General features: G+C 41.9%; 1 protein-coding gene across 17 annotated transcripts in view; it reads left to right on the forward strand.

Annotated features, from left to right (window-relative positions):
- UNC80 (unc-80 homolog, NALCN channel complex subunit) overlaps window positions 1-13,454 on the forward strand; it is a 167,642-nt gene that overhangs the window by 84,350 nt on the left and 69,838 nt on the right. For 13 of the 17 annotated variants that reach the window (XM_084893323.1, XM_084893324.1, XM_084893337.1 and 10 more), the window contains exons 27-29: window positions 4,590-4,793; window positions 6,868-6,968; window positions 8,299-8,499. In XM_084893323.1, the coding sequence (XP_084749449.1) occupies window positions 4,590-4,793; window positions 6,868-6,968; window positions 8,299-8,499 (506 nt within the window). The remainder of the gene's footprint in view (window positions 1-4,589; window positions 4,794-6,867; window positions 6,969-8,298; window positions 8,500-13,454) is intronic. The other 4 variants (XM_084893328.1, XM_084893329.1, XM_084893330.1 and 1 more) reach the window with 1 other exon arrangement.

Genomic DNA, 13,454 nt, shown 5'->3' on the forward strand with positions numbered 1-13,454 from the left:
TGTCAGACAAATGTCAATTTCAGGTATGTTAAAATGTGAGAGAGAAAAAAAGTACATCTTAAAATGCTAAAATATAGTAACTAGCTGTGTGACCTTGTCCAAGTTACTTACCTCCCAAGTCACCGTTTTTCTTCTCTTTAAAATTGGGTTAATAACACCTACCCTATTGTGCTGTTGAAAGCTTTACTTGAGTCTATGCAAATAAAACATAAACTCAGTACTTGGCACATAATAGGCACACAGTAAATAATTGTAATTTTTTTATCTATCATGAGCTGAAGTAAAGATTGCAAAGTTTTAAGTTGCTCTCTAGAGACTCCTTTAAACTTTTAACTTCTCTTTCTGATTTTTTGTTTCTTAAATTCCACTGCATATTGGTGTTCTTCTAGTGAATTTGAATTAAAAGACCATGAGCACATTTGTAGAAAGAGTCAAAGAGGATTTTATGGACTTAGTACGTTCTGGTGTCCATTAGACAATGACTCCATGAATGTTTGATGATTGAAAGCAGTGGTTCTCAACCTTTCTATTATAATAGGTTAAGAACCGCTAGCAGGGTCACCCAAGACCATCAGAAAACACAGATATTTACATTACGATTCATTAACAAGTAGCAAAATTACAGTGATGAAGTAGCAATGAAAATAATTTAATGGTTGGGGTCACAACATGAGGAACTGTATTAAAGGGTCGTGACATTAGAAAGTTTGAGACCACTGATTTAAGGAATGAACAATCTTAAAAAGAATAGCCCTAAATAGAGAAAACATAAAATCTTTTAAATATTTAAAGACTTTAAAACCTTTCATGGAATGGACATACACATAATTATTTTCTAATATTTCAAGATTGTAGTCATGGCATTTTAAAAATGCAAGTAATTGTTATATCATAATGAACTTAGGGTGAACCAAATATTTTTTAGCCAAATCTTAGCAATTTCTGCACATGAAGAAATACCAAGTCAATATATTTTCAAATATTTCTGCTTCAGATAAGGATAATCATATATGATGAGAAGTTTCCATCTTCTAAGCATAGTCCAAGGGATATTTTTGGTCCATTCGAAGTTATTATGCTAACTATTAAAGTAGCTGAAATAAAATTTTCTAATACATAGTTAACTTGAGCTGAGTAAATTCTACACCATTTTAAAAAATAAAATATCAGGTTAACTTTAAGGACACTTTAATTTCATGACTATTATTGTATAAATTGCTCTTAATATTCAAAGACTCAAATGCCTACTATTTTTTTCTTTTCATAGAATAGCCATGTTAATATATGAAAGTTGTTTAATAAGTAAAGCGCAAAAGACTGAAACTATAAATAAAATGAGAACATATCCATAAAATATCACTTACCGCTCAGCAACAATCTCCTTAAGATTCCTAAATATTCCTTAGTCCTTTTGATAAGCAGATTCAAGCTGCTAAATCAACTTAGATTATAAAAATGTTATTTAAATTTTCATACCATCTGTTTATATTAAAGCAAAAAATGTAAGTTCTTGAAATAAACAACCTGGGGACTATTCAGACTCTACCGAGGAAAACTAATGTGAAATAATTTTTAAACTAAAAATTTCTGCCTAAAATCTCCAGGCAGGGTCTGCGAAATCATTTCACCCAGATTCCAAATACAAACCAAGACAGGTACTCCAATGCACAAGACATTTCTGATCAGTGGACAATCATCTATTGAGCACCTACTGAATGCGAGGCACTCTTACATTTTCCCAGAAAACAGACATGAAGAGGAAAATTTTCCCACATATGTTTTAGTTTATATTAGCTAAAAGTTAACAACATAATAGGGAGTAACACTAAATACTTTTTAATAGAGATGGGTTGTATTAAGAAAAACAAATTAGGGCCAGAGGATTGGTAGTGAGCCAGAGTTGGGGGAACTGTTGTTCAGAGAAGGACCCCATAAGTGACATTGAGGAGAGACCTGTACCCTGTGAAGGGGCCAGTCATGCAGAGGCGGAGGGAGGAGTTTTCCAGCGACAGCAGCGAGAACAAGGCTCTTGGGCAGGAATGAGCTTGGAGCGTTTGAAGAAGGGCTAAAAGGCCAACGTGGGTGGAAAAGGATGAGGTGGGAAAGGTGGTAGGAGGGATGGGATCAGAGGGCAATTAAATGGGGTCTGTAGATATGTTTAGAACTTTTTTCTACTTAGTGTATCAGAGAGTTGTTGGCAGGTTTTGACCAGAACAGTAACATCATATGTGTATGTATGATACATGTATTTAAAAGATGAGTTGATCTGTGGGAATGGGGGGACTAGTTACATTAGTCTGGGGAATAGGTGATGGGGCTTTCAAAGCCCTATAAAATGTTAATGTGTGGAGCCAGCAGGACTTGTTAATGGATATAATGTGGGATGAGGAAAAAAAGGGATAAAGAGATGTTTTGTCTAATTTAGATGACTTTGTGTCACTTTCATGCTAGTTCTTGTGTCATGGAGATAAGGACTAAAATTCAATGATGTGCAATCTCAACTCATGTTTTTTAGGAACAATACCAAATCCAAACTCCACCTGTTGTGTCTTCTGTAAATAACCAATACCATATTCCTTTTTTCTCTATTTTTTTTATTTCTTTAATGATTATTTATCCCCCCAAACCCTTTTACACCCCTCCCACAGTCATCACACTATTGTTCACGTCCATGAGTTCTTTCTCTTTCTTTTTTCTTTCCTTTTTTAAGTCAATGCCATAATGCTGAGCACCAATTTTTCAGCGTTATCTCCAATTACCTTTGGTAATAAAACAGGTTGTATTATGAAATCAGCCAAGAATGTTAAATATACTTCTATACAAAATATGAAAAAAAAAAAAAACTCTCATTTTTGTTTCCACTTCCCAATCTTCTTTGACATGAAATTGTATTAACGGTCACTAAAAATGATAATTATATACTATTTCAAATTTATTTCAGGTAGGCCATAAAGTCTCTATTAAGCCTAAATATAAATATTGAAAAAAAATACAGTGGATGAGTTGAGGGCTGTAATTAAAAATAGAGTAGTATGGTCTCTAGTCTTTATGGAGCTTATCCAACTGTGCTGCAAAAATTTTTCTTCAGATGTGAACTTCTATCCAGATGTGTCCATTGAGCTCCATGAGGTCTTTGCCAGCTGCGTGGTGATCATTTTCATCCTTCTCAATTACAGGAGTCAATCAAAGATTAAACATTTCACATGATCCAACAGAAATTATTCTGGGCTCCTTTATATGGCATTAAAAGGAAACACTTCATTAGCATCTTACAGGGCTGTATGAGTTCTGTCCCAGCCTCAGCTGAACTCTCCGGAGTGAGAAATCCGAGACTAAAATGCAATCTTCCCTCTAGGGAATTTAAAGATATTCATGGCTATGCCATAAATAACTCATTGGAAATCTTGTTCATGTCTTAATAAGGAAAGCTTACAAAAGTGACCCCCTCATGGTAATGACATTAGGCTCTGAAAACTCCATTCCACCCTTACAAAATTCAGTGTGTGACCACACCACATCCTCAGAAGAAAAGGAAAGAGGTGTGTATATGACCATGAGAAGCGAGGGTGCTTTTGGTTTAAAAAGTAGGTTCTAAAGATGTAACATGTGTTTGTTACCCATTTATTTTCCTCACTGATGACTGTTTCTTCCAGAACACGGGAGATGAGAAATGCATGTTCTCCTTGGTACGTAGAGACTGTAAGGTTGCCTCAGGGCGTCCCAACATGTGGACTCACAGCTCACCCAGCCTTTTGACTGAGAGGAGGCTGCTCTGAAATCACTAGGTGCATGGAAAATGCATCCATGTTCACCCAAAGCACCCAGTGAAACAGATTCTTCAGTGCCTCTGCTGATGGGCTAAGCGGAACCCACCACTGACTTTTGGAGAGCGAAGCGTCTCTTGTGTTTATTTCTTTTTTTTGGTGTTTTTAAAAATATATACTTTATCGACTTTTTAAGAGAGGAAGGGAGAGAGATAGACAGTTAGAAACACTGATGAGAGAGAAACATCCATCAGCTGCCTCCTGCACACCCCCCACTGGGGATGTGCCCGCAACCGAGGTGCATGCTCCTGACCGGAATGGAACCTGGGACCCTTCAGTCCGCAGGCCGACGCTCTATCCACTGAGCCAAACCGGTTCGGGCTTGTGTTTATTTCTTCAGGAGGTATTCCAAAAGGAAGGGGTTTGCGTAACTCACGTGACTCTGCGAGTTCCATTTCCAGAGAGAAACGAACACACACGGTTTGCGGTTCTTTTGAATCGGCCATCCTGCGATGTGAAGGCACTAACAGCCCTGGCAAATGCTCTGCCAGGGCGTCCTCATGCTTGTGAACCCGGGGCCAGAAAGGGGGCGGCTGTTCCCAGCACCGATGAGCTGTGTGTCCCAGGAAGAAGCTGCCCAGCAGACCCGCCTGGTGTGGGCGTGGGGTCCTGGTCCCTCCATCCCGCTGCCCATCCCATCCCGCTGCCCATCCCATCCCGGCCACCAGGCAGGAGGCTGTGCAGGGAGGAGCTGGGGAGAGCGTGGCCCTCACCTGGCTGGGGAGCCCCCAGGGGGGGAAGCCCTATTTTATTCTTTCGATGCAGTTCCCAGCAGGAAGAACAGGATAGCAGGCTCCCGCCTGCTCCAGATTAAAGGAACCCGCAGTTTCCAGGTGAAGAAGGGGGGTTCCCTGTCCAGCATCCGCCGGGTCGGCAGCTTAAAGAGCAGCAAGCTATCACGGCAGGACTCAGAGTCTGAGGCTGAGGAGCCGCAGCTGTCCCCGAGCAGGGACTCTGTCGCTGACCTAGGTAACAGAGAGGAGGGTGTGCAGGGACGTGGGGGGGCAGGAAGGCAGGGCCCAAATCCTGAAACAGCCCAAGTGCCTTTCCCAGAGCCATAGGTTAGACCCGGGGTCGGCAAACTGCGGCTCGCGAGCCACATGAGGCTCTTTGGCCCCTTGAGCGTGGCTCTTCCACAAAATACCCCGGCCTGGGCGAGTTCTATGCTGAAGAAGTGGCGTTAGAAGAAGTTTAAGTTTTAAAAAATTTTGGCTCTCCAAAGAAATGTCAATCGCTGTCCTGTGGATATTTGGCTCTGTGGACGGATGAGTTTGCCGGCCACTGGGTTAGACCATTCCTTCAGTCTGAAAACCACACTGCCCTTAGAGCAGGGCTGCCCAACCCTGAGAGGGCACATGAGGCACCTGGGAGTCTCGATAAGATGCAGATTCTGTTTCCCTCTGGGGTGGGAGGCTGGGAGTCTAGACGTAGAGTTGACACGGCAGTCAAGGTCCACAGTCTGAGCAGTGAGGACGCAGAGTAGAAGACACATGTGGGAGAGAAGACACTTTAATGACAAAGGCAGTGTTTTGAATTCGCGATGTTTCTTTAAAGCAAGACAAAGATATTCTTTTGGAGACAGCTAGCTAAAGGTCCTTTATGTTTTAAAGTCTCTATTTCACATTAAAAGCAACCAAAATATCAGAGAGGGGCAATTGTCTAGAGCTGACAGTTAGCGACCTTCAGCAAGTCAGTGTCTCAGGAATTTTTCTCCATCTAAACAACGAGAATAATTCTATTTCCTCTCTGCCCACCCTGAAGAGATGCTCTAAAGATAAACCTTGAAGGTGAAGTCTGTGTACAACCAGAGCATTGGGGGTGGAGATTGTCACTGCAGGATCCAAAGAGACTCAGAATCCCAAAATGTGTTAGTCCTATGGGCTCTGGTCATCATCTTAACAGAAAGGAAGGAGGTTAAGCAGCATGCTGATAGGACTCACTGACTGCCTGGAATTTAACTGTTAAGTAAAAGTGGAAGCACACTTTCTTTGTCATTCAGTCCCTGTCTGAGAAGCAAAAGAGAAAGATCTCCTTTCTAGGTGAAAATGTGTCAGAAATCAGTCAGGAACTATCGATAAATTACCAATCAAGCCTGCGAAATCGCAGCTCGGTCTATCTATGTGGAGCGAGTTTCAAATAGGAAAGGTTTCTCCGTGGGGACCCTTGCCTTTGAAAATAGCTAATTTATGTGCTAAGATTCAGCGTATGTTTTAAAGAGAAAATAGAAAGAAACCATGGCTTCTTTTGGTTCAGGTTTGAAACTGAAGCGATAGCATCAGGTAGAGGGAGGGGAGTCATTCAATTAATTGAATCTGTCAATTTAGCCTGACCAGTAGAGTCAAAATAGCCAGAGTAGAAGCATGGTTTTGTCATAGGAAAAAAAAAAACGAAAAAAAAACAAGAAAGCTTTTAGATTTGAGGACAAAGCTTCATTATTTAGTATACTAAGGAGTGAATTCCTGAGCGGTATCTATCTCCTGCATACGTTCCCACAGAAGGAAATCCTTTTTGTCCACGATTAGACACATTTGCTTTCAAATTCCCTTCAATTTTCCCCAGGCACTTGCCCATCTTTGAAATAGCTCTGCCAGGAAAGCCAGGTGATGGCAGGGACAGTAGCATCAGCCATAGGCACAGCAGTGGAGGGGCAGTAGCTGGGTGTGGCCACTGCAGGTTGGTTGGTGTCCCTGCTTAACTCTACCTGTGAGGTCTGGGCAGTCTGGAATGCATTTGGGCACACTCACCCAATCACTTGCTCATCTCAGCCATTCAAGGACTGGACCTTGTTTTTTTCTCTGCTTCCATGTCTAAAAACAGAAGCCACCTTAACAGGGGCCATACATGTCCTTGTAATTGCCAGTACAGCTGGTGGTGAAGGGAACAGCTCCTGTCAGTATTCCTCCACTAAAATTGATGCTATGCCCTGAAACCCACTGGGCCATGGTAGTCTGCCCTGGGATTCAAAAGCATGGAGAATGTACCATACCACGTGCTCCCCAAGGAGACCGGACAATGTAACCTCTCTTGGTGTTTTCTTTTGAAGAAGGGAGTCCGTGGAGTGCAAGCGAGCCCAGCATCGAGCCCGAAGGAATGAGTACCGCCGGCACGGAGGAAAATTACCACAGGAACATGTCCTGGCTTCATGTGAGTAGAAATCTCAGAAAGAACCCTGAGATCAATTTCCTTGGGCACCTGGAAAGATCCATGAGGGCAGGACAAAAGCTTATACTAAAGCCACCAATCCAATTGAGTCTCTAAGAAAAAACAGAGGCTCAAATTTCAGTGGACCCTCTCAGTATTCTCTGTGAGCGGTGTTCTGCTGGGTAGTATTCTTTTTTAAGTTTAAGACCAAGGGGTCTTTGTTATGGCTGACTTTTGGGTCACCTTAAGTCAGGGAAAAATCATGAATGGCTAGGCCAGATTGGTGGTCAACACAGCTTGAGTGACACAGGCAAGGCATCATGATCAGTTTTATACAGGTTATCACAGATACTGAGAGCACGGTCGTGGCTTTGGTCTTGAGTCTGTTCTCTATCCAGTATGGCATGCAGTCTCTCCCAGGTTAGGGGTTTGGGTGGGCTCTAGTTTCAGGAAGATTGGAAGCATCCAGATGATTAGTGCATAGGCATTAGTGCATAGGCATTAGTGCATAGGCATTAGTGCATAATCATCCAGATGATTAGTGCATCAGATGATTAGTGCATAAGCATCCAGATGATTAGTGCACTTGTAGCTCTAGGAATGCTAGTGGCTTTTGGGAAAAGCATGGAAGAGTTCACTCCTTATCTTAAAATAACTATTTTAAATCAACTGAGTTCTTTTCTGGAATCTAAGTTGGGAAGTCTAGGAGATGTGAGGATTTGAGCCAGATCAAGCCACAAGTAAGGCGCTAGAATGGCCTAAAAGACTAAGAAAATTGTTAACTTGTGCAGAGAGGAAATAAAACTCTACAGTGGAGTTCAAGGCCCAGCTGAAGGTCAGAGGTCCGGGTGGAAGATGCAGAACTGTGTTCAAGTTCCATAAAGGAGGGCTGGAGTTAAAGACCATCCCACAGCTCTCAAAGGTCAGCCAGATCCCTTAGCACGAACTTCTGTCAGTGTATGCTCTTCTACCTGGCTCCTTCCGAAATAGAAGAGCTGAAAAAACACTGTGAAATATTTCAGGGTCGGAATCTTCATTTGAAAATATATGGAAATCATATTCTTCAAAATAATGGTTTAAAGTTTTTGAAGACTAACTTTTATTGTTTCAAAAAGATCTTTCTGTCAAGTGTGAATGGAGAGAGCAAAAGAAGCCGAGTACATAAAGACTTATACCTCTTTGTTCTCTCATGGGAATTATTGAATCATGGTGGCCTCAGGACCCAATGAGGAACATTGACATTCTCACTTTCCATCTCCCACCCCACATAGATGTTCCTACTTTGTGCGCCCTCTGGTGGCCTGGTTGAGTCTCAGTGATGTCTGTGTTTCAGGTCATGATCTTGCTGTGCAATCAACAAAGCTTTATCTGCACCCATGTTGACTACTGCCACCCACACTGCTACCTGCACCACAGCCGCTCCTGTGCCCGGCTGGTCAGGGCCATCAAGCTGCTATATGGAGACACAGTGGATTCCCTCCGGGAGACCAACAACAACAGCAACGTGGCTCTCAGGGGCAAGAAGCAGAAAGAGGTGTGTGAAGGGTCAGCCAGTACAAGGAAATGTCAGTTTCAGGGGAAATGATGTTCTAATGCTCTTTTATCTGGAAATAGAAGCTTCAGACCACTGCAGTCCTGTCACAGGCTCCAGGACTCCCTGGTCCTTAGCAAAGGTAGAAGATGAGTGCAAGGAAGACAAATGATTGGTCTTCATGTCCGTGAACAAACATGGAGTCATTCCCAAGGTTCTGTCTTATTCCCACGAGTAAATATGAGCGCATGGGGCGGTGGTGAGGAGTAGGTGATTGTGGTAGGCAGAATAATACCCCCAGGTGGTGTGCGTTGGAATCCCTGGCACCTGTGAATGTGTTACTTCATGTGGCAAAGGGAATTTTGTCTGTGAGAATAAAGAATCTCATAATGGGGAGAGTAACCTGAATGATCCATTATAAGAGTCCTTATATGTGAACAAAGGAGGCAGGAGAGGCAGAGAGAGATGTGACAACAGACGTAGAGGTCGGAATGAGGCAGGGCTGTGAGCCAGAAATTGCTGGCTGCCAGAGGCTGCAAAAGAGAAGGAAGTGGATGATTCCCAGAAGTCTCCAGAGGGGATGCAGCCCTGTCCATCCACCGGAGACCTCTGACCTGCAGAACTGTAAGATGGTAAATTTGTTCTGTTTTCAGACATGAAGGTTGTGGTCATTTGTTAATGCAACAATAGGACACTGATACCAAGTGTATTAAGGAATAAATGGGTCGAAAGTGGTATTAAGGAATAAATGGGTCGAAACCAGTTTGGCTCAGTGGATAGAGCATCAGCCTGCGGATTGAAAGGTCTCAGGTTCGATTCCTATCAAGGGCATGTACCTTGGTTGTGGGCACATCCCCAGTGGGGTGTGAAAGAGGCAGCTGATCGATGATTGATTCTCTCTCATCGATGTTTCTAACTCTCTATCCCTCTCTCTTCCTCTCTGTAAAAAATCAATAAAATATATATTTTTTTAAAAGAAAGAAAGAAATGGCCCACCTATTCACAGATAAATAGAAAACACAATCATCTAGGTCAAACCAGACCTAGAAACTCCTTTCAGAAACAACTCCATTTTCCAAGCATTCAGCTGCGCTTTCCTGGCAGCGGGACTGGCAGAAGATGAAGTCAGCAGCCGGGCTGCCCCGTTCCTGCGGGAAAGCCGTGGGTTGCCCACCTGCCCTGAGCAGGCGGGAGGGCCAAGACGCCCGCCTGAGAGCTGCTGGCTGCCTGAGCAGCTGCTTCTCCCGAGTGGTTTTGCAGAGAGGTTTTTATATAATACCTATTCATTTCAGTAAGCATTCACTGTGCACCTGCTGCTGGCACAGTATGAGGCCAGACATTCTGGGAGACGTGAAAAATAAAGAAGTATGAGGCAGGACCTCCTGCAAGCCAGACTTGGAGGCTTGGGGGAATGGCAGTGAGATACCATCAAACAGCTAGAGAATATGAGCAAGAACAAGCCTTTCACCGTTGAGTTGTGTAGCAATTTGTAATGTTTTAGCACTTGCAAAGGGATTTTTAAAAAAAAAAAAAAAACTGCAGCTTTTTTATTATGAAAGCAGCACAGGTTCATTGAAGAAATTTTGGATAACATAAAAGATCCTAAAGAAAAATATATGGATCTCATGCATCTCATTTAAGTGTGCTAACTCAGCTTCTGGGATGGGATGTTTTAGTTAGTTTTTTTCTTTTTCTTTTCTTTTCCTTTTTTTTTTTTTAATCATCTATGTGAGGATATAAGGCAGATACATATAATTAACCGAAGTGCTTTAGATTCTTACAAACTTTGTGCAAGAGATATTGTTCTCCCATTTTATAGATGAACAGTCGAGGCTCAGAGAGATGGAATTGCCCACAATTCACATCTATGACCTACTTCTCTAGACTTTAATTTAGAATTATGGGATATCAAAGTCTTTTAACCAGACTCTATTGCATCTCATGGTATTCAAATTACACAAATTCTGAGGGGAAAGCAGGTGGGGAATAAGTCAATGTGAGAAACAAACTGCATGAACTGCTACATGCTGGCATAAAAGAAAAAAAATAGATACATATACATGTTTGTGTGTATGCATATATATAGACATGAATATAGACAGATATACCTCAAACATACATGGATGACACTACATTCAAAGAAAACCTATTTTCATTGGGTAAGTTCTTCATACAAAAAAAAAACACAAAAAACAAAAAAACTCCCTTAGCTTTAGTGGAAAACCATACTCTATTGGAAGTTGTAAAAATAAACCCGCCTAAAATGAAGGTCCGTTGCTCACAGACTCTGAGATTTCTTTCTGCCGTATCTGCTCCAACTGTACCCTCACCTGTAAACCCATACATGACCAAACCCAAGCAGCCTTCAAGATCCAACTCAAATTCCCCCTCCTTTCTGAAGCCTTTTCTTGTCTACCCAGTATTAAGGGCATCCTTAATGGGTACTGTTATTTTCCTTCCCTCCTTTCTTTAAATGACACGGGCATTTACTTGTGCTTTTTTGGATTCTTCATTCCATTGATCATTCATTCCTCCATCCATCCATCTGTCTATTTAGCAAATTTTTAAAGAACCTATGGTCCATACTGAGTCCATACCATGGGGCTGGATATGATAGGGGGCTGCATTGTGCTGCTGTGTTTCGTGAGTGCCCTCCCCCTCTGGTCCAAACAGGACCTGAAGCAGCAGGAACCGTTTATCTGCATTGCTTACGTTTCTGGAAGGGAAGAGAAAGGAAAGAAGTGAGTGTCCTCTCTTCTTAGCTTATTTAAATTAGTCACACGGGTGGAGAGCTCAAAAGATGCATTGAGTCTTCTGTGGTAAACATTTTATTTTCAAAATGCCGCCTCCTGTTCAAGCTCTGCTGTTGTTTTCCCCTCTCGTGGTGTTTCCATTTGCCTGTTCTGATTCTGTCACGTGAAGGAACAATGCGCACATTTTCAGAGCCAAAGTGAAAACAGAGTGGGCAGTAAATCAAGAGTGAAAGCAGTGCTTCTGAATAAAATCAAGTATTAATGAGCAACTGGTATTTTGTTCCTATTTCCTTTTTGACTGGCTTTATGGTAGAATATGTGTGTGGCAGTGAGTACATTTTGTTAACCCATCTCACTATGACCAACCTGTTCCTCTGCTTCTTAGTGCTCAGAGACTCACCGTGCGTCTGGTAGTCTATGTCACTGCACTTCCAAACTCCAACAGTATTATAAACTACCAGATATATACGAAGGTGATCAAAGAGTTTATTAGATTTTTCCTACATATCTGTACCTTGTATGTTCTAAAGGGAATAAGCATTCAATTAGTGCTTGCTGATGAAAAAAAGGAGTCATATTTTCCAAAAATTCTGAATAACATTTGTTAAATTAAATATTAATAAATAGGGTAAGTTTTCATTAAAACATATCCATAGGAGAAGAGTGAAATATTTATAAAATTCAAGAATTTATGTTTTAAAATAATTGTAATAACCTGGGAAATATTCATTATAAGGTCATAGTGACCCTCACAGGGCAGGGGATTTTAGGCATTTTTATTTTCTTCTATATAGTTTTTTGTGTTGGTTTTCCAGATATTCTGCAATTTGCCTGTATTGTTTTATAAATAGAATAAAAAAGAGGTGCCACTTCCTTACATTCTGAAATTACATGTGACAATCATTCTCTCTATTTCTATGGAAAATGATTATCACATTCTTTTAACAGTGCTTTTAAAGGCTTCAGAAAGGAGGGGGAATTTGAGTTGGATCTTGAAGGCTGTTTTCAAATTATAAGAAATAGGCATGATATTTGTGTTTATTTATTGCTTTTCATTCACAGAAAAAAAAATGTAGGATTTCTCTCCCAAAATGACATGTGTTTCCAAGTATGTGCTCCCAAGTTTTTACCTTTAGAAAACACAGCAACATTTCGAATTCATTTCAAAGTAGATTCATGTAAAAAGTTCATTCTACACCAGTCATATAATACATGCGTTGTCTTGGGTCTTTTTGTCGGAGTTTTGAAAGACTTTCTTGGAACATGCTTGTACTTTTAGATGTGCCTTTCCTTTCAAAACCTCTCCCTCTAGAACACTGTGGCGCACTGTTCAGAAATCTTAAGGAGCTCAGTCTGTCCTTTGGCATCGAGGGAGCAAGTGTTTCATTGACATGGCACTGGAAAAACAAATGGACATTTATTCTGTACAAAGAGCTGGATCCCTCTTTGCACAGCCTGGAGTGCAGAAATAGGAGGGAGCTGGTCTCAGGATAAATAAACAAGAACCTGTCACCGATCATTCCCCCAGCTGCTCGGTCCACTCCATTCTGTGGCCTTAGGGAGTCAGGGAAGACAGTGTCTCCTTCGTGCTTACACAGATGAGTCAGGCTATTCTTGGACGGGGGTGGGGGTTGGGGGGTGGACCAGTTTGAGAGGAGAATTAGATGAGCATGCTTTTTTTTAAAGAAGGTAGCCTACCTGTGCAACTCAGGCTTAGATCATAGATGCTCTGAACTCGTGCTTCCTAAAAGAGTCTTCTTATTATTACTTCCTCACACTCCTCCCTGAAATATTTTCATTCTTATGTGACCAAATAGTTGACTTGCAACCTCCAGTCCTGTAAAGGGACTACTAGGTAGAGTGGATTTTAATTGACGTCCTATTTTAAAAGGGCTGTGTTTTAGCAGCGTGGTGGAGTGTAATTAGCCCTGGAATGAAAGCCCAGAGGCCCTTGTCCTTCTCTCATTCTGCTAACAACCAGCTTCACAACTCGGTCCAACTACTTCATCTCCCTGGATCCTGTTTCCTTCGGGTAAAGACCTGCTGATAAATATCCCTAGGCTTCCTTTTTATTACAAAGTCAACCACATGTGATTTTCCAAGAGTATGGCACCACACAAGGCCCGGAATCGCCTTTCCCACGAGATGAGGAGGGTGGTCTGGAGATGCTGTGGGTTTGGGAGCGGGCACAGCCCTCAGGGTGAC

This window comes from Pipistrellus hanaki (assembly GCF_964339955.1).
Source record: "Pipistrellus hanaki genome assembly, chromosome: 8".
NCBI lineage: Eukaryota > Metazoa > Chordata > Mammalia > Chiroptera > Vespertilionidae > Pipistrellus > Pipistrellus hanaki.